The following is a 22,706-nucleotide window of genomic DNA, read 5'->3' on the forward strand; positions in this document are numbered from 1 at the left end:
ACACAGCCAGTTCCTTAGGTGACATGGAGCCTCCCTTTGCCTGTCCACCCTTCCAGGGCCTCCTGGATTCAATGCCCACCTTTGTTATCTAACTCTGGAGACCGACTTCAAAGGAGGATGTTCAGGGTGGTTGTGAGACCCCTCTGAACCCAACTTGCAACATCGTGAAAGGAGGAGTTAAATGGGTTCTCTGTGTGTGTGTACAGAGAGTGAACTCAAGATGAACAACTAACCGTCTTTGCTTTTAGTCAGAATGGAAAATCACCACCCACTCAGATGCACAGACAGACAGACAGACACACACACACACACACACACCCCTTAGTGCTCCTCTTAAGGAGTAAGAGGCCTGGGTTCATTCAGATCCCAGGCTCAAGGACTGCATTTTCCCTTCTTGTATCATCAGCCCCTGCCTTGGGAAAGGAAATGGTCCCCATATTTGTGTCTCACACCCCTGACACTCAGTAACATCTTCTAGGAAGGTGACATGTCCAGATACTGTTCCTTCTGGACTGGACAGTGTCTGCAGCAGATTTACGTATGTGGAGGCCACTGGCGTGAAGGCAGAGACTGCTCAACCTTAAAACTTACTAAATGTGAGGAGCCAGTGACTCAAATATTATCTCTACCTACCCAAGACTCAGTCCTCCCAGACCTAACTCTTTACAAAGACCCAACTCCTTTCTCACAAGTGAAGAATCACCTTCCAGTGGTTATCTGATCCCGGCTGGATTTCTCGTGGTCCTCCTGCCTGGATCTCGTTCAGCAAATCCTACACAGCAAATCTTGTACCACTACAACTGGCCTGGCTGGATTTCTAACCAAGGAGACCCTAACCACCTACCTATTTTTCATGGCACTTAAGGTAAGAAGTACTCCAATGGTGGGAATTGTTGACTTCCTGTTAGTCTACATTAATCCCCATGCTTCCTTTACAGCCCTCCAGTCAGATCTAGGTGCAGACTGCCCTTTCGCATCCTTTCTGGTTCCTCTCCAGGTATACGGTCCTTCCATATTCCCTTCAGGGGGTTACTGAGAGCCTTGGACCTTGCTTAATGCCTACCAGAGCATCCAATCCAGGCCTGCCAGTGTGGCATGGGTTACATCCCCTTTATCAGCAGCTCCCTGACCATCCCCCAAAGGAAGACCACATGGGAAAAACTGGAAGTACCTGGGTTACAGCTCCCAAAGTAGCCAAGGCCACATAGGTGAGCAAGGTTACCCCAGACTTGTTCTCTGCAGGCTTCTTCGCCAAAAAAAAAAAAAAAAAAAAAAAAAAAAAAACACCACCACCACCTCCACCCTACCCAAGTTGAGTGAACTTCCAGCATCCATACCCAGAGCTCTGGGCTTTCAGGACGAAAGACCAGCCACCGCACTGCCCACCCTCCACTGAGGGTCCCAGACACACGAGGGAAAAAAGCCTTTAGACAAATCATTTCTTGAAAAACGGGGTTTATTGATTTTTAAACTGCAAATAGTCGTTACAAAAAGTTTTTTTTTCTTTTAAATAAATTCACACAAAGAAAAGAGAAGTAGAAAGCGACGGTAGTGACCAGCAAGAGGATAATAATTACATTCATCTTTATGTGTGTGTGTGCCAGTTGTTTATGTTAGCATTGGAAAACTCCAACCTGGAATCCAGAACCTCGAATCTGCGAGCGGAATGTCTTGAGATGGGCACATGAAGTCAAAGGGTTTCTCTCTCTCTCTCTTTTTTTTTGTTTTCCCTTTTAGAAGCTATACATAAAAGGTGGCTTCCTTCTGTACTGTCACAGAACTGGTACATACATTCTCAGTCCTACCTGTGAAAGGCCTAAGGAGAAGAAACTCAATTTGCAGTCCAACACAAAGGGGAGAATTTCTAAAATAAATAATCCAACAGTTTTTTGCATTTTTTTTAAATTAATTTTTCATTTTTTTAAAATAAAATAACCAAAAAAAAGTGTAAAGTTACAAAAATGTTGTTGAAGAATAATATATTAAAACTGTGGAAAAAAAGGAAAGACACGTCACAAAATTTTAAGATTAATATGAAGATCATAATTTAACATAAAAGAATATATTCTATGGATTTGTCATCCCGATAAATATGAACAAAATTAACAAAAAAAAGCATAGTTTGGCAATAAATACGTTTTGATAAGTTAAATAAGCTTTTTTATATTGATGTGCAGTGACAAGCAAAATTTTTGCTCTCCAATTTCTGAAAGTTAGGTGAAGTTTAAACCCAGGGGAAAAAGCATGGCGTGAGGGCTCTAAGGTAGACCTAAGGTATTCTAGAGCAAAATCCATTAAAGCTACTTCTACAGGAAATCGTTTTACACAGATATTGTATGTGGAATGAATACCATTAACTGCTCACCCCTTACATGTTTTTTTTCCTTAGCTTTTCTCTCATTTTGTTATCATTTTTAAGATGTCACATATGAATTGGGGAACTTTAGCACCAAAATCAAGTCTCTCATAGTCCATCTAGTTTCCCCTTCCTCCCCACTTAAAAAAAAAATAAGAAAAAAAAATTAAATCACAAAGTCCCACTTATGTCAAAACCTTCGTCCAACTAGTTCAACCTTCCTCCCTGAAGACCTACACAACCCGGGCAAGATTATAGTCAACAGGGGGTCGGGCTGGGAAACAAAAAAAAAAAAAAAAAGGTTTTGAATGTCAAAATAGGTTTCCCCCAAACCCCAAGTCCAGCAACAATTCTCTGAGGGAGGCGGGTAACTACAGGGAAGAGGAAGAAGAGTGCGGGAGACTGAAAGGAAGGTGCACTTGTGTCGCCAGCTGGGGGAGCTGCTGGTTGCGGGTCACCCCCCCCCACACACGGGCAGAGGCTCTGGGAGGCCCACGGGTGCCCCCTGGCGTTGAAGAGGTAATGTAGTCACAGTGACAAAGTTAGGTAACAAGGCACTAAGTTGCTTCTGTAAACGGTTACTGCTTTTTCTTTTGTGATTTGGCACTTAAGGCTTAAGCCGAAAAAAAAAAAAGAGGCATCTACTGACAAATATGGGACTCTGTTATGCGTGGTTAAGTGGGCTATGAAATGGAGGGAGGGGGTTTTCAAGCCAGAAGAAGCTACCAACAAATTGACTTGTCCTTATGTTGGGGAGGGGTGGGGGGTGGGGGTGGGCAGGCAAAATACCAAGGTTCTGGGGGAGGGGTTGAGCTTAAATGTATCAATGTAGGGCTTGAGGGGAAACTTAAGAGGGTGGGAAGGTGAAGGTATGGGATAGGGTGCGGGGTGGAGAGGTGGAGGAGGCAGGGTGTTCCTCCCTACCCTGGCTTAGTCATCTGAGATGGAGAGTCTGCTGAAAATGGGCAGGCGTCTTGAGTTGTCCAAGGTAGGGGAATCTGAGCCACTGTGGCTGCTGCTGGAGCTGCTCAGGTAGCCCTCCTGGTCCGAGAGAGAATCCTGAGGGCTGGGGGGAGAGTCAAACATGTGAGGGGACTCGGACATGGGCCGGAAGAGGAAGGTGGTGGGGGAGCCTCCCCCGGGCAGCCCCATGCTAGGAGCAAAGAGGCTCGCCAGTTCCTGGCTGGAAAAGGCGAAGGGATTATTGGTGCCATCAGGCAGGGTAGGCGAGCCCAGGAGGTCATCCGCGCTCAGGATGGGGGGTGGGGTGATGGACGTGGGGCTGTCCAGCAGCCCTGTGGCAGCGGCGGTGGCAGCGGCACTGGGAAATCCAGCAAAGCTAAAGCTATGCTGGAGGCGGGGACGGTCAGCGGAGAGGTCCCGGCCCCCGGCCAGGGCGCGGCGCTCCTCGGCGTTGTGAATGAAGTGGCAGCGGGGCCCGTACGGGCAAAAGCCGATGGTGTGGAAGGTGCGGCACAGCTCCGTCTTGTACTTGGGGTGGCGGGTCAGGCTGCGGAGCTCGTGGATGCCGTGCGCGAACTGGCACTTGTCCCCGTACTTACAGGCACCGTTTTCTTCGAAGGGGCGGCACAGCTCCGTCTTGTAGCGGCTGGAGTTGACCTGGCCGCTCCCGGGCTGCTTCTGGGTGGGCAGCAGCCGCTCGCCCCCTTCGGAGAAAGAGCGGTCTCGAAAGCGGCTGTCGCGGGTGCTCAGGGACGGGGCTGGCTCACCCTTCAGGCTGCTGAGAAGTTGGTTCTGATGGAACTTGGAGCTGGGCAGAGTGACCGAGTGCCTCCGAGGGAAGCCCCCGCCGGCAGGGGTGCCCACTGCCTTCCTGTCCAGCAGGCAGCCCCCAGCACTGGGAGTGCTGTAGTTGAGCATCTTGTTACCCTGGGGGGAGGGAGGGGAGGAGAAAAGGACCGGTGAGTGGCTGAGGACACCCACGAGGCCAAGGCATGGTGTCCACAAAGGACAGTACCCCTTCATCAGATAGGCTAGTCTCTCTCTCTAAAGGGAGCCACCTGGGTTTATTTTGGCACTGCTCATGAGAAACCACAAAATCCTGCCCCTGTGTGTGTGTGGGGGGGGGGGATATGTACGCATCCTGCTCCATACTGACCCCTGATAATGTAGCTTCATATCCTCTCGTCCCTAAAGCTACTTTTTCCCCCTCTAAAATCCAAGTCCTGTTTATACATTCCTCAACTCAAGACTATTTCACACAAGGCAGTCCTCTCCAGCTTCTCTCCCCCTAACAGAACCAGGTAAACCCCTGGAAGAAAACCTAACAGGAGCCAAATCCTCCCAGTCAGTCCCTGCTAGCCCCCCCCTCCCCCACAATCTGGCCCCACACTCTCCACTTCCTCTTCCACAAGTGTACCCTTCCTTTGGCAACAGGTTTTCAAACTGCGCTTTTTTTTTTTTTTCCTTGCTTGAGGAAGGGCCCAGTCTGGGATGTGGGAAGAGGGACATGCATGGCCCCAAGCCCCAAGCTTCTGGAAGAGTACCCGGGAGAGGGGGTTTCCCCCACCATTCCCCACCCCCTTCACTGGGAAGATGCCTTTGCACTTGGATAAGAGCACTGGTGTTTAATCTTGAACCAAAGCTGCAGATGCAAGAGAAAGCGCCAGCTCCCTCCCCACACCCATCCCCATACACCTCGCAGTCAGTGAGGAGGGGGGCTTGAGCAGGGGGGACACAGAGCGGCTCCAAGCCCCGGTCACCTGCTCAAACTACCTAAGATTTAGAAAGCGTGGGGGTGGGAGACTTGCGAGTTATCTCCAGGCCCCTGACACATGTGGGTGTCATTGTGCAAATGCTAAAGTTAGTCCCTTAGGATCAGCAGCGGGGGATCGGGAATCAGTAACCCTGTAACCGCAACCACCCCACCGAGCGGATTACAGGAACCCAGTGGAGAGCCGGTTCCCAACAATGAGGTTCATTTAAAAAGTCCTGCGGGGGGAGGGGGCAAAAGAAAGAGAAATAGATCAAAGAGCGGGGCAGCCAGAAGGAGAAGGATGGAGTTGCCCAGGAGCTCAGGAGCTCAGGCAGCCGCCAGGGCAAATAGACTTGGGGAAGCGCAGGGAGGGGGGAAAAGCTGAAAATTCAAAGTTTTTGATGTTGCTCCTCAGCCCCAGCACGCCCCTGCGCCCCAACCCTGCAGCCTCGGGGCCTTGGCAGCTGCACCCACAGCAGCAGCAAGCTAGGAAGAGAAGAACATGACCCGACGTGTTTAAGGGAAGGCAAAAACAGTTCAGCAATTAAAAGTAGCCTAGCAGCTTCATCCTTTCAAATTGGGGGGGAGGGGGGTTGGGGGGAAGCAGAGTGAGGGGGGAAAATTAACATCCATGGAGTTGTACATTTCAACCGCACTCCTGGAACATTCCGGTTTTATAACTTGTTTTTTTCGAAAACCAGACTGGCAAACTACCCCCCATTTAAGGAGGCAGCCCTCTTAAATCCTAACTGGCGGGAACTTGAGTTCTGGCAACATTTTGTTTCCCTGTCCTTCAATCGGCGAGCTGTAGTGCCTCACAACACAGGTAGGCAGCCACTTGCAACCCCAAAGTTTGCAGCTTGACCGACCAGCGCTCTCGCGGAGGAAGCCCAGCCCAGCTGCGGCGGGCACAAACTCACTCCACTACAAACTCGCCTTGCCTCCATCTCTTTAAACCTTGAATCGGCCCCTCTTAAGTTCTCCATGGCAGACAGGGAAATTCTCCCAGGCAAATATCCTTCTGAGATATTATCGCTTTTCCAGAGACCCTACACCACCGGCTAGCAAAGTTGTCGGGCAGACTCGAACTCCTCCTCCAGCAGGCGCGGAAACCCAGAGCGCACCCCGGGAGCCCACCGAACCCCAGCTCCAGTAGCACACCACGCAGGAAAGAATCCTTCACATTTTGTCCCAATCCAAGCCACTCTTTCCGCACCCCCGGGCCAGCCCTTGCCCGGCAAACTTGAGCAGTCGCCCAGAACTTTGCTCCCAAATTCACATGGAACTCTACCTGGGACCCGAAACTCCCGAGTAGGGAGGACAGGGCCAAATTCCTTCACGGGGGAGGAAAACGCAAACCGTGAAAGCCCTTCGCTCGCTCTACGCGGCTTCTTTCCCCAGACCCGAACTTTTAGGGTTTCTTTTCAGCACACGAGAAACTTTCGAAAAGCAAAAGCTCCGCCCTACCTTACCTTGCATAAAACTTCGCTCAAGTCGAAGATGGTGGCAGACACGAGGGTGGTGGTCATCGTGGGCGTTCGCACGGGGCAAGGGCTAGGATCTGGCGTGTCGTGAAGGTCCCGGTGCGGGGAAGGCGCAGCCTCCGGCTCTCCGGTCTGGAGTCCCACACGCCTGCTCCCGGCGCCCCTCGCCTTTCTGACTCTCCCGGGCTGCGGCGCGCAAAGCCCAATTTATAAGATTTTGTGGGTTAAGTGTGGGGAGGGGAGGAGGGAGGAGCTTTAAACTTATTTAAATGAAGAAGAGGAGGCGGAAAAAAAAGTTGATTGACACTGAGGTTGAATCAGCCATGCGGTCAAGCCGGAGGGAGGGGTAAAGGGGGAGGAAAGAAACTTTCAAAAGGAAGAGGGGGGGGGAGGGGAGAGGAGGAAAGAAGGCGGAAAAAAAAAAAAAAAAAAAAACCACTCGGAGCGGCGCACAACTTTTTTTTCTTAAAGAGGAAAAGTTTCGAGTCCGCGGGCTCCGCTCCCGGGCGCTGGGGGCGCCCCTCCCTGGGGCCGGGCGGGGCGGAGGGGGAGGGGCGCCCACCCTTTGTCAGCCTCGCTGCCCGGCTCTGTGACATCACTCATTCCACCCCCTTCGGAGTTCTGGTGTTGTGTTGTTGGGTGGGGAGGGGGGGGATTGTGGGTGTGTGTGTGTGTGTGTCTCTGTGTGTGTGTGTTTTCGTCGGGCAGAAAGGCGGGCTCGACTTTCTCTCTCTCTTTTTTTTTTTTTTGCTAGCTGGAGCTGAAGCTGGTCCTGCGCGGGCCAGGGCTGCGGTTTCCATCTTGAGCTGGTGTCCCTTGAAACTTCTCCAAGTGTCCGCACGACTTACCTTTCCCTGACTTCCCGAAGGTCCACACCGCAAAACGAGCTGGGCGAGGAGTTTAGGAATTCAGAGCACCCCAAATGTTCGAGCCAAGAGTTTTGTTGGTTTCCCACCAGTGTGCGGAGGAGTGGGGGCGACCAGGAAAACTTTTTTTTTTTTTCCCTCCGGGAGAGCCTGGCCTGGCGGGGGCGAGCGCATCAAGATTTAGCGCGCGGCGCGCGTGTACACGCGTGCTGGGCCGGCAGCCGGCGCTCTCCCGGTAGGGTGGGAGGCATTGCGAAAAAGACCACTGCCGGGGCAGACCTCGTTTAAGCAGACCTAGATGGGGCGCTTCGTTCACACACATCCGATCTTTAACCTTAGGACAGAAAAACCCAGACTTTCATGGGCGCCTCTTCCTCCGGCTCACAAAAATAAAAGAGCAACGAGTCACTTTCCACGCGCGCTTTGAATCTGGGCTACCTCCTCCACACATCCCCGAATGTTAAAAACAAGAAGAAGAAGAAAAAAAAAGTTAACTTTGGTAAGAAGGAAGGTAGAGGTGGGGGAAGCGCCACTTGTAGCTTCTTGCTGCTTGCTCTCCCGCCCCCACGCGAACGGAACATATGGCTTGTCACGATGCCCTGTTTGGGGGTGCCAAGCCATGGGACCCACGGAACCCAAAGGCCTTCAATGAATTATTCCGCCCCTAAAAACCGCGAACTATGTGTTTATTTACTATTAGGTTTGGCTGCCTCCCACCCGCACCCGCTCGCGTGCTGGAGTAGAGACCCGGGCGGAAATCGCCGGCCGCGCCGCCCCGGCCTCGCACGTTTCTTCCCAGCACTCGAGGCCGCCGGGTCTGTTATGAAACCCGGTGAGCCGAGTGGCTAGGAGCGAGTTCCATTGCGATGTAATTAGGTCACCCCATTACGGGTACGTTTCTCTGGAAAGGACGGAGCGGGCGGAGCAGAGCGTTCGAGCCGCACCACCCCTTCTTACACACACGCACACTTTTTTTTAAACTGCATTTATTTATCGCCAACCTCTGGGCAAACCCAGGGAAACTTTCCAAATCACAACTGTTTTAGAAACCATTTTTTTTTTCAACTTTGCGAAACAACACAACTTTTGCTGCGGCCCACGAACCTAACGTAATTCCCTGCGGGGTCTCTGCTTGACTCGTCTCCAACAATTTGAGTTGATGGCCCCCATTTTTAACTCGGCTGCGGCTCCTGACTTCTTCTGCTTGCTGCTGTCCAGCCGCCGGTTGCTTCCCTCCCCCGCTCCCATTTTTCATCTTTTCTTGAAATCTGGCAAGCGCCGGGAAAGGGAAATAACTTCCATCCACCTTAATTTAAATCATTCGGATGTGTAGGTTTCTTTTTAAAGGGAGGTTTGCTCGCTCCCTTCCCCAGCTCCAAGGGGGTTGGGGTGTGTGTGTGCGGATTTCGTGCAGTTTCTCGGTGATGAGGTAATGAGTTCCAGATTTCGGGACAGAACAGGGTGCGTTAAGAACCACAAGGTTAGTCTGAGAGTCCTGATGTGAAGCTATTTCGGCTTTTCATTCCGCACCACCCGCCCGGGCTGTGTTTGCGAAGCTCAGCTGGGGGGGGACCGGGGCCGGGGTGGGGCGTCCTCCTGGGATAGTGCTGTCCCTCGGAGGCGGAGGACAGGGCTTGGGGCACCCCGAGCTGCCTAAAGAATTGGGTTTTTTTTTTGTTTTTGTTTTTTCTCTCCAAAAAGCGATTCCTCGAATTTCCTGCGCCTTCCCAGCTCCCCTGGGCCTCCCCTCCCCCGTTCCCCGGGGCGCTGGCTCCGCGCTCGCTCCCCGGTTGTTTACCCGCCCCGCCGACCGCCCGGGTTTGTTCCTGCTCCCAGAGCCCGTCTCTATAATTAAACTCTTTTTTTTTTCTAATTGTCGGGTTGCAACGTCATTTAGGGGACTTTCCGGGGGAGGGGGGGAGGACCGGGGTGGGGGAGGGAGGGAGGGAGGGAGCGCTCCTTAACCCTTCGCTGACCCTGCGCCTGGGACGCACGGCCAGCGCGGCGCGGCGCGGAGGCAGGCCGCCGAGCCCCGCAGGTGGGCGGCAGGTACCCGGCCAGCCCCGGCCGAGCCGCGAGGCTCCGGGGGACGCGAGCGCAGGCCTCGCGCGCGCCCGCCCGGCCGCCCGCCCAAGGCCGCCGCCTCCACCTGCGTCGCCGCTTCCGCCCGGGAGGGGCGCCGCTCGGCCGCCGACTTCCGGTCCGCGCGCCCGGGGCCGCGCAGGTATTTGGGCTTGGGGTGGGTCCGGGGCCGCGAGGTGTGGAGCCGCGGGTCCAGGGGAGGGTGGATGGTGAAAGTCCTCGGAGGAGGTTGTGTGCGCTCGCCTGGCCCGGGGCGAACCCGTCGACCTCGCTGATAGGGGACTGCGGCGCCGGATTGCGGACCCCCCAGACGGTTGGACCGGTCATCGGCGCCAGGCGACGCCTCCCCGCGCCCAGAGGGGCTGCACTTCCTCCCAGGTTTCAGGTCATTTGCGAAATCTCCCCCAAAAATCTTCGGATTGAAATCTGACCCCTTCCCGGCCCTTTGCTACACCTGAGACCTGAGGGTAGCTTCCATGTCCCTGGGTTAAAGGGTAAAGGGAGATCTGGCCGAGAGAAGCCATCTGGATTACCTGTCGGGTTTGTGGACCCTGCCAGGCGCAGTGATTGAGACCCTCTAGGATGAGCCCAGCAATCTGCATTTTACACACCCCCCCCGTGGGTCCAAGACATGGACGTTGAGCAATTCAGGATTCAAATTTTGATTCTGCTTTTTCTAGCTGCGATTTTTTTGTTTTGTTTTGTGTTTTGTTCTTGTTCTTGTTGGGTTTTTTGTTTGTTTGTTTGTTTGTTTTGTTGTTGTTTCGAGACAGGGTTTCTCTGTGTAGCTTTGGAGCCTGTCCTGGAACTCGCTCTGTAGACCAGGTTGGCCTCGAACTCACACAGAGATCCGCCTGGCTCTGCCTCCTGAGTACTGGGATTAAAGGCGTGCCCCACCACCGCCCGGCCCGATTTGTTTTTATTATTATTGACACAGGTCTCGCTATGTTGCCTAGGCTGGCCTCAAACTTGTGTACTGAAGTGAACCTGGGGAAGACCTGGGTTAGGCTGTGGCATGAGAACCCGTTGTGTAACTTTTCTGAATATTCTCATTATTGCCACAAGTATTTCTGCAAACACTAGATGCGGGGGCGGGGGGGGGGGGGGAGTCTTAGAACAGAGGTCTGCAAGTCCTGAGCACCTCAAAGCACTTAGTGAACATCACTCAGCTGTCGTGTCCCCCAGAACCAGGCAGAGTCATCCCGATCCTACTGTAAAGGTAGCATCACCTGGGGCCTGCGTCCTTCAGAAGAGGTGAAGGTACCTCCTACCAGGACTACCAGAGAGTCCAACCCTGAGTCTGGCAGAGGGAATGCCTTGCTGGCTCCTAAGTGGGCTATTGAAACCTCCATTCTTAGGTTAATTGTTTCAGCAGCCTGAAGAGAAGTTGGAAACTCTCGATTAACCGTAGTTCCCTGGTTGTATCCCCTAGCCTGGGGCTGAGAAGAACAATTAGCCAGAAGAGCGCTGGTCCAGCCTGACCTGCGACCTTGACTTTCACTACAAGCACTTCCACACCCCCAGGGCATTCTCTTGTGCTCTTAAAGCCATCTCCCTCCTACCCCTGGGCCTTTGCACATGCAAATCCTGTCTGAAATCAGTGACCCAAAATTTTTTTATTTTTTAGACAGGGTTTCCCCATGTAGCCCTGGCTGTCCTGGAATTTACTATTTAGACCAGGCTGCCTCAAACTCACAGAGGTCCTACTGCTTACCACCACACCTCACCTGGTTAATTTTTTTTTTTCATTTTTTTAAGAGAGTTTCATGAATTGCAGACTAGCCTAAACTCAATTTATAGAGCTGAGAATGACTTTGAACCAAACCAGGTGCCAGGATTATGCCGAAGAAAGTTCCTAACCATTGTTTAGAACCTAGCTCAAACCACTTCCTATGGAAAATAGTCTTGGCTGCACACCTGCCTCACCAAGACAAAGAACCTGGCTTCTCTCATATTTCACGGACTATTTGTTTCCTTGAGTAGTTTCAATGTGATAGTTCACAGTCCTTCCAGCTTTTACTTTAAAAAAAAAAAAAAAAGATTTATTAATGTATTTTATATATGAGTGCTCTCTGTCTTCATATGGGACTACCATGAGCCTATGGGACATTGGGTTATTTCCAGGTTTGGGCTTGAAATAGAACTGCAATAAATATTCATATGCAAATTTGTGTGTAAGCACAGTTCTTACTTCCCTATTGTAAGTAAATAAGTGAGATTTCTAGGGCCATATGGTAGTTGTACATTAAAATTAAATTTTAAATGACTAAACCTTTTGTTTTGTTTTTGAGACCGTCTCCACACAACCCTGGCTGTCCTGGAACTGACAGAGATCCACCTGCCTCAGCCTCCCAGCTGTAGGGGTTAAAGGCCTGTGCTATCACACCCAACTCTACCAAGCCATTTTGCAGAGTGGTTTTTGCGATTTTGCATCTCTGGCAGGTGTATGTATATGTCTCCAGTTGCTTTGCTGAGGCTGTAAATGAATTTTAATCATCCTAGTAGATGTACAGTGATATACCATCATGCATCTGGTTTGGTTTGGATGAAGACAAGGGCTTACTGTACCCGGACTGGTCTAGATTTCACTAAGCAGCCCTAGCTGGCCTCAGACATTTGAGGCACAGTGCCTGTATTTTTGTTTGTTTGTTTGTTTGTTTTGGGTGTTTTGTTGTGGTGTGGTGTGTGTGTGTGTGTAATTCAATTCACATTTCTCTAATAGCTAACCACACTGGTCCTGGTTAGCTGTCTCCTGTGAAGCCTCCATTAACATCTTTAGCACATTTTCTTTCTGTTGAGATTTGTGGGCTCTTTATATATTGTAGATGCAATTCCTTTGTCAGACATGTGATTTGAAAGTATTTTCTCAGGCCTGAACCTCACCTTTTCATCCTTTTAACAAAGTATCTTTCACAGAAAAAGAACCAAAAACAAAAGGGATTTTTAACTTGAGTGAATTCTGATTTAGCAGTTGAATCTCTAGTGGATCATGAGTTTGGCCTCACAGCTGCGCACTCTCCAACCCATGCCTTTGAGATCCTGTTTTGGCCAGGCCTGATGACACAGGTCTGTAGACCAGCTAATATAGAGGACAAGAAAGGAGGGTCAAATTCCAGGCCTTCCTAGGTAACTTAGGAAGACCCTGTCACAAAAACTGAAAACTAAAGGGCTAGGAATAGAGCTCAGTGGCAGAGGGTATACCCAGCACAGGTGTGAAGCCATAGGTTCAAGCCTTGGTTCTGGTGAAAAAAAATATATATTGTTTTCTTCTAGAAGTTGTATATTTTTAAATTATGTTAACAAATGTTTATCTTATTGCTGTTTTGAATATTTTATTAATATATCCTAGTCTCCTATAATTTATATTATATTATAGACATTATGTTCAAACTATTCAAACACAAGAAACTTCAGTTTTAAATTGTTATTTATTATTTTGTGTGTGTGTGTGTGTGTATGTGTGTGTGTATGTGTGCGCGCACACACACACGTTTGTCAGAGAGAGACTGATTCACGTGTATGTAGAAAACAACCTTCGGGACTGAACTCGGGTCGTCAGTTGGTGAGCCATCTTGCCAGCCCACGTACAGTCTTTTGAAGTCTGTCTGCTCTCTCTTTTTTTTCTTTTTCTGTTGTTTGTTGGTGCTAGACATGGAACCCAGAGCCTCGTGTGTCTTGAGCCCCTGAGGAATCTTTTTCTGTCATTCACTTTCATTCTGTCTGTCTTTGGATCTAAAGTGAGTCCCTTTTAAGGGACATGTAGTTGAGTCTTGGGCTTTCTTATCCATTTTGCTGATCTGTCTTTGGACTGGAGAGTTTACTCCCTTGCATTGAAAATATCAATAGTGAAGGGAGACTTCATTCTGCTATCTTACTGTTTTCTCTTTCCTTCTGTCTTTGTTTCCTGTGCTGGAATGAAACCTACATGCTAGGCCACTCTTGGTTGAGCTACATCCTCAGCGCTCACTGTTTGTTTTCTGGATGTCTGAGCACTACCATCCTTCATTTCCTACATTAACATAGTAGTTACCCCTTGTCTGTAGGAGATGCCTTCTGAGACCCCCAGTGTTGGGTGGGCACGATGATTCAGCAAGTAAAGGTGCTGGCCATCAAGTCTGCTGACTTAGTTCTTTCCCAAGGACCATGTGGTAGAAGGAGAGAGCGGACTACAGGGTGTCCTCTGACATGCTTTCTAGCGCCCTCTTCTGGCCTCTGCCGGCACTTCACACACTTGGTGCACAGACATATGGACGTAGAGCAACCATACACATAAAGTCAATCAGTCTTTTTTTTTTTTTTTTTTTTTTTTGGTTTTTCGAGACAGGGTTTCTCTGCGTAGCTTTGCGCCTTTCCTGGAGCTCACTTGGTAGCCCAGGCTGGCCTCGAACTCACAGAGATCCGCCTGGCTCTGCCTCCCGAGTGCTGGGATTAAAGGCGTGCGCCACCACCGCCCGGCTAAGTCAATCAGTCTTTAAAAAAGGCATGAGACGTATGACGTATGTTGAAGCTCCCTGTTTTGTTTTGCCTGTGGTTGCCCAGTCCCAGCACTGGTGGAAAGAGTTCAATTTCTCTGTGTAATTGTCTTATCTTTCAAAACTCAGATGCTGTACTTTTGAGTCTCTAAATCATCAATACCGACCACTCAATTATAGTAGCTTTTAAAATCAAAGACTATTATTCCTCCCAACGTTTTCTTATTTTTTAACATTATCTTATCCTTATTCCTTTGCCTTCTTACAGATTTCAGAATCATTTTGTCTATCTATGCAGAAATGTCCCACTGGGAAATGGGGGGGTGGTTCAGTGGCAGAACATCCGCTCGCATAGTAACTTTTCTGTTCCTGTGATAAACTACCATGACCAAAAGCAACTTAGGAAAGAAAGTGTTTATTTTGGCTGTGGCTACGGAGGGAGAGTCCATGATGGCGGGGTAGTCATGGCAGCACAGCTGGAGCGAGAAACTGGCTGGTCACACTTCCTCACACATGAAATTGAGAGTGTGAACTGAAAGGGGGTGTGGCGACAGGCTCTCAAAGCTCACGCCCAAGTGGCATATTTTCTCTAGCAAAGCACTACATCCTAAAAGTTCTGTAACCTCCCAAAACAACACCAATAACTTGAGACCAAGTATTCATATATATATGAGCCTATGGGGGTCATTTCTCATTCAAACCACCACATTTCAATACACAGTGTCACCGATTCAATCCCTAGAATAACACGCATTAAATAAAATAACTTCTAAGATTTTCTAACCATGAATATGGTATATGTGTTTATTTAGGCCTTTTTTATTGGGGGGAAATGGAGTAGGAGACGGAGACGGAGTGGGATTGAGCCCAGCATGCCAAACACACACCACCACTGAGCTACACCTCACACACACTTGATTTATTTAATCAGTGTTTTTATGTTTGGTTGGTTGGGGTTTCCTTTCCTGGAATTCAAAGCAATGCTCCTCCAACACTTTCTGAGTTCTAGGACTGCAAGTCTGTACCACATGACAATTTAGTAGTGTTTTATAGCTTTTAATGTAGAGATGCTGTGTTTTTTTTTGTTAGCTTTGTACCTAATAGTTCTCATTTTTGAACTCTTGTAATTAAATCTGTTTCCTGTCATTTATTGATAATTTATAGAAATAGAGTTGAGGTTTGTGTTCTGTCTCCTATGAGCTTATAAACAAATCACTTTGATTATATGAGGAGCTTTTTGGTAGATTCCTTGGGAGATTTTGGGTGGAGTTTTGTTTTTAACGTAGATACCCGTGTTGTCTGCAAATAGAGATGATTATGTCTTCCTTTCCGGTGCATTGCTGGTGTTGAGCAGGTGTGTAAGGATGCCCTCACCTGGTTTCTAATCCTGGGAAGAAAACGTCCATCTTCCTGCATGCATTAAGTATGCTGTTCCTTGCTAGTTGTCCTTAGTCAGTTAACATTTTAACATCTCCCCTCCCAGCAAGATGTGTGTGCCATGAAAGCAGGCTTTCTCTGCTCTCAACTCAGTCCCTAGTGCTGGCGTAGTGCTCAGCACATAGTAGGGCCTCAGTAAGAACTTAGTAAGGGAAAAGTGAAGACCCAGATGTTGTCTGTTTTGCTGTCTTAACCAGCTTACTTCCCTACCTGACAGAGAGCAGGGGCCTTTGCTGAATGTGCTCAGACATCTCAAAAAATAATCCAACAGTAAATACCCAGCAGAGCCACCGAGGCACTGGCCTCAGAGTCGATTGTTTGAAGGTGCAGAGCATTTCCCGACCAGCTCCCTAGCAAGCCTTTCACAGTGTCAAAGCATTTATCTGGGAGAATAGGGGACCGCAGTAAAAGAATGATTCTTAAATCAAAAGCATTCCATTTCCAACACAATTCAAACAAAAAGCTCTGGGCTCTGAAAATGAAGAGCTTTTGGGGTGAAAATCCCACTGCTCTGAACCTTGATCCTCAGATGGGTGTGGTGGTTTCACTGGGTTTATGCCAGCCGCTTATAGAAACAGAAAGGGGGACGGGTGGCTGTGTGCACAGCATCCTGGCTCTGCTGCAGTAATGTCTGCCAGGCCCAGCTTCTGAGTGTTGTTGTACTTCGGGGGCTGGAGACGAAGGCAGCAGAAAAGTCTTGCAGCCTCTGACCTGTAGTCTCCCACCCTCTCTCTAAACATTCCTCTTGGTTAGGCCAAAGCCAGCCCACAGCCCTGCTTCACCTTACGACGCCCAGAGGGTGGTTAACCTGTGCCCTGAGTACCCAGCACTGCTCACACCTGGCACCTTTGGCATCAGCTTTTCTTCCATTCCCAAAGGGGTGGGTGGGGGGTGGGGGATTAAGCTATTTGTTTTTTTTTTCCAATACAAGTGTGGGTGCACGGAGACCCGGCCAGCCTTTGTCCCTGGTCCTCATGCAGTCCAGTGCACCCACCTGCAGTGACTGTACTTAAATTCAGGGTTGATGCATACGAAAGTCCTTTTTCAGCCTGCTAGCACCTTAGCTTCTCCAAAGCATTTGAAACCGCATTCTCCATAGTTCCTGATCCCTCTGCCACATCTCTCCCCCACAACCAGAAACAGAATTTGAAATGAAACTGCCATGCTGATTTTCTAAAACCTGTTTTGAGCTGTTTGAGAGCATTACAGAATACACACCTATTTACCTCTGAAAGAAGGGAGAAACTGAGGTGGGCAGCAGGTGACCTATACCCACTGTGGATGGGAAGATCAGTATCCATCCACGGCTGACTCCAGCTGAACCAGAAAAGGCCAGAGCTTCCCTTCTGTGACTGCCACCATCCAAGGTAGAAAGAGGGAAGCTTTCTGCACAGGGAAGCTCTGAACCTGCTGCCCTCAAGGCCTGACAAGTGCCTGAGAATGTGGGGAAGCACCTTGCATTGGGCCCTGCCTGTGAGAACCCAAATGTCAGCCTGGTGCCCTGGCAAATTCCTGCTCCCCAGGTCACCAGGGAAAATGGGGAAGAGGAGTCCTCTCCTCCTCCTACCACCACCACCACCACCACCACCATCACCACCACCACCCCGTTAGGCATCAGTGGGAGGTAGAATGACCTGGAAAAAGTTAAGAGGTGCCCAATATGGAGATTTGCCAGCAGACTCTTGTCCTGATCTCAGGGTGGTCTTCAGGATGGAGACCATCCCCCATTCACTAGTAAGCTGTGAAGTGTGCAAAGGTAAACCAAGCTACTCTTCTGTCCTGGTGTCAGCCTTTGGGACTGTTACTGTCTAGAAGGCTGGAATGCCACAGATCCCAACCCTGAGAACCACTTCTTCAAGCAGCAGCAGCCTCCCGAGCCAGGCCAGGGGTCCACAGCTCTTGGCAAATTGCCCACGGACAGCTGGGGGGTGGGGGGGGGCGGCTAGAGAAGCCAGCCAACAGGGAGGGTGGCTGGGCCGCAGTCACAGCCCTGTGACCTCTCCAGGGTTGCTTCTGCCAACTGCACTCTACCCCGGGGGGACCATGGGCCCCCACACCAGGGCCTGCCCTTGTCTGACCAAAGGCAACCAGATCTGCTGCAGCTGCTAAGAGAGAGAACAAGCGCGCACAGGGACCAGGGAAGCAGCTGGAGAGAGATTCCTGGGGGTGTAAATATTTATACAACATGGTGCGTGGGAAGAGGCAAGCCGGGGAGGTGGTAGGAAGTGGAGGCAGACAGATGGACAGAGCTTGTACTTGGGCTCCGGCGGGAGAGCCAGAGACTGCGGGATCCTAATCCCACCTATGATCCTACATTAGAGTCCTGGCTGCCTCCAGTTCTCCTGCCCTAGTGAGGGGCACAGCTTAGAAAGCTCATCACGTGTGTCCCGGTCATTCCTCTGTTGAAGCTATACTCTGTATCTGATATGGATAGTGACAGATGCAGACAGAGGAGGAGGGTCAGCCTTGAATCAGATACAAAACAAGTCTACAGAGTCTAGGAATAAGGGCTTATGACTTTAGAGCCTTAAAGGAGTTGGGACCCCAAGAGTTGTACTCCAAGGCTGAAGCTTTCAAAAATCCAAAGATACGAAATGCAAGCAAAGATACGGCTCCAGCCTTTTTATGTGCAGTATGTTCTAGAAGAGGGGTTCTCAACCTTCCTAATGCTGCCACCCTTTAATATAGTTCCTTGTGTCCTGACCCCAACCATAAAATTATTTTTGTTGCTACTTCATAAATGTAATTTTGCTACTGTTATGAATCATAAATATCTGCATTTTCTGATTCTCTTTGGTGACCCCTGTGAAAAGGTCATTGGACCTCCAGAGGGGACATGACCCACAGGTTGAGAATTGCTCTTCTAGAGTCACGGAAAACACTGTGCATGGATGACCATATTAATAATGGGAGGGGCAGGTTCTGGAAAGAGAACAGATATGAGTGGGGTAGCCAGGAGGTCCTAAATGACACTCCTCAGAGAAGCATGTGGCCACCATCACAGAACCTAGAAAGACAAGGTGATCCTAAGGTACCTTTGGCTGCTCCTGGGCACCCCAGACCCAATGCAGCTTAGCTCCAGGTGTGCCTGGGTAGAACCCTGATCTGGCCATGCTTTCTGCTGGTCTTGCTGAGGACTTAGCCAGGACCCAACAACATTGGTGTTCCTGGATGGGAAGTGAGCCTGAGCTTGTGGAGACAGCCAGATGGACTCCAGTCAATTTGCCTTGGACAGCTGGGGAGCAGGGCTCAGGCCACTCCCCTGTCACTCCAGACAAGGAGGGGTGCGGTTGCAACTTCTAGGATTTCTTTGCTACCACACCCGTCAAGAAGAGCCACCTGCCTCCCTCAGTGCCCGGCTGACCCTCAGAGCCCCCACAGAAGGGTCTGAATTGCTCCCTAGTGGCCAATAGCCTTGACCATCACGATCCCCACTGACCAACTGTGGGGCTCTGGGGAGGAAAAGGACCAACCTCCAGTAGAAAACTGCCTCTCTTCTCAGCAGATCAGCCCAGAGGCAAGAACAATATCAGCATGCAGTGGGGGGCGGGGTGGGGGTGGGGTGTCAGAAGGTCCCAGAGTCCCCTGAGAGACAGAACCCTCTGCTTCAAGTTCTTCCTCACCTCCAACATGAGTTCTGCCCATGCTGTCTTCCCCAAAGGATACCGTCCCCTAAGTTCCCACCTCTTCCTGTGAACCCTGTCAACCTTCACCCCTCCACCCAAGCAGCGGGGCCTAGGCCCACACACTGAGCAGGAAATGCCATCTGTCCCCACCCCTGGGCCAGGGCCTGGCAGCTAGCAAGCATTAGCCTGTCTTGAAGGGCTCCTCTTCCAGGGCAGCGGGGCTAAGGAGAGCATCGTCGGGCACCCAAGGCCTCTGGCACCGTGGCCCCTGCCTGCTGGCCGCGGTCCTCCCTGCCAGCTCTGCTCAGACAGATGAGCAGCAGTAGATGCTGTACAGCCCAGGCAACCGGCAGGAGGAAGAGCCGGAGCCCGGGGAAAGAAAACAAAAGAAACCAGAGGGATAAATTCAAGCAACAGGCAAAAGAAGTCATCCAAAACTCCAGGTGTATAAGGCAGGCAGGGCAAGGCCGGGAAATAGGCTAAGAGAGCAGTGTGAGTGGGGAAGGGACCCGAGACTGACAGGCAGTGATAAATACTCTGAAACAAGAGTGTAAACGCACACGGGGTGGGGGAATTCTGATCCTTAACCAAATACTCTCAGGAATGTTCTGGAGTCCTGTTGCTTTTCGGAGGGCTTCCACCCTTCCAAACACTGAGCCAGGGCAGTCCTAGGAAGGCTCACTTCCTTTCCTGTCTCTCCTGCAGCTCTCCCAGGTTGCTCCTGCCGCTGGTCATTTGTAGAGTGAGGGCTTGTCTTCCTAAAGCAAGGCCCGAAATCAGTCCACTCAACCTCGGCAGCTTCTGTCACAGCACCCTGTGGAAGGCTCCGTGGTGCGTCTGAGCAGAGCCCCGTGGCAGACTTGGGACTGTAAGACTCTTGTCTGTGAGCATGGGCTAACCTACCCTACACAAGCACCATGCCAGAAAGTCAGTTTTGGAGGACTGGAATACCACCTCTCTGCAAAGTCAGGGAAATCCGGGCATTTGGAAACAACATAGAGGATTTAAATTGATTTCTAGGCATTCCATAGAATAAATAGAGCCCTGCTTTTCTCCTTGCAAGAGTTGGACAAAGAGTTGTGGAAGTTTACCCTGGATGCTATGTCTGGAGAACCCAGACAGACTCAGAAATCACTGACCTGCTCCCTCTGGTGGCTGGGTCCCCATCCCTCCCCGTGGCCCCTGTTCTGTTCTGTTCTGTTGCTCCTCTCCAGTTTCCTTAACAAACACCCCCACCCCCACCCCCCACCCCCACCCCACCCCACCCACCCCCCGGCCACTATTCCACCTCCTTAGGACACCAAGAGCTGTGAGGAAGCAGAAGCAGAGCAGACAGACCCAAGGGAGCACTGCAGGGCTTCATTTGAGCCCAGCATTGTTAAGCCAGGCTGCCCTTGGTTGGCAGGGCAGGGGTCCAGTAGAAAGATGGCTTCCAGAGCCATGTAAAACTGCCTCTCCAAAGTTCAGCCAAGGGAAAGGCATATGGGCTGAACTTTGATCCACTGGGATAAAGAAGACAGGGCCCAGGCCAACCCTCCTCCAAGAATTCTGAAGTACTTGACCCTGATTCTGTACATGCCAAATGTCACGTTTTCATCTACCTCAAGCTGGGAGATGTGGCAGAAAGTACGGAAGGGATAATGTATAGGCTGTGCCTGTGTAGACTTAATGTCTTCCTATCCCTTCCAACCTTCAAACCTGTCAGTCTTAGGATCTCTGACTCAAACTATTTCTTAATCACACAAAAAAAGACAAACCAGGAAATTAGAGGCTAGGTGACCTGAATGTGTTAATCTCCTAAGCGGTATGTATAAACCTTACTCTCTCCATTCTCAAGATGTGCGCTCAAGGAAAATATACAATGACTACAGACTTCAGCTTTCTGAGATCGGGCCTCAAAAAGTAGTGGACCTGGTCAGAGGTCAAGTTGCCCCACAGTTTCTTAAATGACTCTAAACCTTGGGAATCATCATGTTACAGGCTGTGTTCAAATCCTGGTATTGCAACTTCCTGGGTGGGCAAGGGACCTACCTGCCCTGCCCTAGTCTCCTCCTCGGTGAATGGCAGTAACCATGACACCGATCTCCTGGGGCAGCTGTAAGGTCGGATGAGCAGAGCACTTGACGTGCAGCTGATGAGTGTGACGCCCACAGCCCCCGAGCAAGCCAGTCAAGTTTTGTTTGCACTAAAGTAGCAAGCAACTGACAAGGCCAGGAAGGAGGCTGGAAGCCCCACCAAGGACTCCATGGAGCCACTGGAGCAAAGTCAAGTATCCCAAGCAAGAGAGGCAATCGGGTCCCGGAGGAGGCCCAGGCAGCTGGTTGGTGGAGCACTGGATGGGAAAGCCAAGGACAGCTGCCCAGAGCCAGGGTGTCTGAGTAGGTGGAGGATATAGGCTGCACTCTAGTCTCCTTTCATTAACTCAACATGGCTGCATCCCACCTCTGCGTGTGTTTAGGCTCACATGAAACTCAGCGCACAGCGACCTGGCACTACCGTGCTCTCAAGGCCTGCCATAGTAGAAAACCACAGCTGGGGTGCGCTTAGAGTGGCGTCACTCTTAGAGACTTACTGACCAGGCATTTCTGCAAAACCTGGTCCTTCTGTGAGTGACGACATGAGCAAAAGGTCCAAGTACTTACGTTCTCTTTTATTATTATTAATTATTGCACTTAGTTTCTAGGGGAGGGGTGTGCATATGCTGCAGCACTCACATGGAGGTCAGAAGCCAACTTGAGTTGTTCTCTCCTTCCACCACGTGGGTCCTGAAGACCAAACTCAGATGAGCAGGCTGGGCGGCAAGCGCCTTTGCTCTCTAAGCCATCTTGGTGGCCCAAACTGACATTCTTGGTAGGGCAGATTGATTTATTTTTTTAATGTAGAAGAGGATCTAATACATAAGATTTCTCTCAGTGTTCAGAATGGGGCTAGGGATGTAGCTCAGTGGAAAGGCAGGTGCTTAGCATGTGTGAGGTCTTTCCAACGTTTCAAAACCAAACCCCAAAACCAGCCCAGGGATGAGGTGGCTGGGCTGGAAGTGAACAAGCATGGCTGTGAGCCGGTGATGCTGAAGCTGGATGACGGGCCCATTTGTTTCTGTCTGTTTAGTAGTTCCTTGTCTCCCGTGTGTGTTTGAGATCATCCCAAATAAGATGTCTTAAGTTCATAAAAGCTGGAATGATTTTTTAACTCAATGACTGTCTCATTGGCTCTTGAAACACACTACTTCCTATACACACTGTCTTAAAGATAAGGCCATAGGCAGATGTGAGGTAGAGAAGGGGCAGGATAGCCCTACCCAGCATCAGCCAAGTTCCTAAGCCCCTCGCCCATTCTTATGTGAGAACCACAAACAGTATCCTTACTCTCACAGTCTCTGGGCCATTGCAGGATGGGAGCACACTTCATTTTTATATTGCTTTTAAGTTCCCAGAAATTACTTTTCAATTTTGTTTAATGTATTTTAAGACACGATGACTTTTTTAACCCCCACAGTAAAAGGCAAACTCTTAAGCCTTTTCTTTCAGGAAAATGGGGAGAATCACACATACTCCACCTCACAGAGTGTGAGGGTAAACAGCTTAGTCGATTGTGGTACCTGTCACTGGTAAGTATTGCCAAATGGTGTGGCTCTAAGTTGTTTTCTGCAGATGGCAGCCTTAGCCTC

General features: G+C 50.2%; 1 protein-coding gene and 1 long non-coding RNA gene across 2 annotated transcripts; one reads left to right on the forward strand and one right to left on the reverse strand.

Annotated features, from left to right (window-relative positions):
• Nucleotides 1-1,438: 1,438 nt before the first annotated feature.
• Zfp36l1 (ZFP36 ring finger protein like 1) lies at nucleotides 1,439-7,070 on the reverse strand. Its single transcript, XM_006973106.4, has 2 exons — nucleotides 6,545-7,070; nucleotides 1,439-4,246 (listed from the first exon to the last, which is right to left on the reverse strand). The coding sequence occupies exons 1-2, from the start codon at nucleotides 6,599-6,601 to the stop codon at nucleotides 3,287-3,289; spliced, it is 1,017 nt and encodes a 338-aa protein (XP_006973168.1). The 5' UTR covers nucleotides 6,602-7,070; the 3' UTR covers nucleotides 1,439-3,286.
• A 116-nt stretch (nucleotides 7,071-7,186) lies between these two features.
• LOC143268458 (uncharacterized) lies at nucleotides 7,187-9,291 on the forward strand. The gene is made up of 2 exons (XR_013044401.1): nucleotides 7,187-8,902; nucleotides 9,124-9,291. It is a non-coding gene; the product is annotated as an uncharacterized LOC143268458 (long non-coding RNA).
• Nucleotides 9,292-22,706: the final 13,415 nt, after the last annotated feature.

The sequence above is a fragment of the Peromyscus maniculatus genome, chromosome 14 (assembly GCF_049852395.1).
Source record: "Peromyscus maniculatus bairdii isolate BWxNUB_F1_BW_parent chromosome 14, HU_Pman_BW_mat_3.1, whole genome shotgun sequence".
Taxonomy (NCBI): domain Eukaryota; kingdom Metazoa; phylum Chordata; class Mammalia; order Rodentia; family Cricetidae; genus Peromyscus; species Peromyscus maniculatus.

What these genes read in the sequence shown, in the direction of transcription:
- Zfp36l1 (XM_006973106.4), bottom strand. Translation starts at nt 6,601, where the DNA reads ATGACCACCACCCTCGTGTCTGCCACCATCTTCGACTTGAGCGAAGTT. An exon ending in TGAGCGAAGTTTTATGCAAG is followed by an intron (nt 4,247 to 6,544) that starts GTAAGGTAGGGC and finishes CCCTCCCCCCAG; the next exon opens with GGTAACAAGATGCTCAACTA.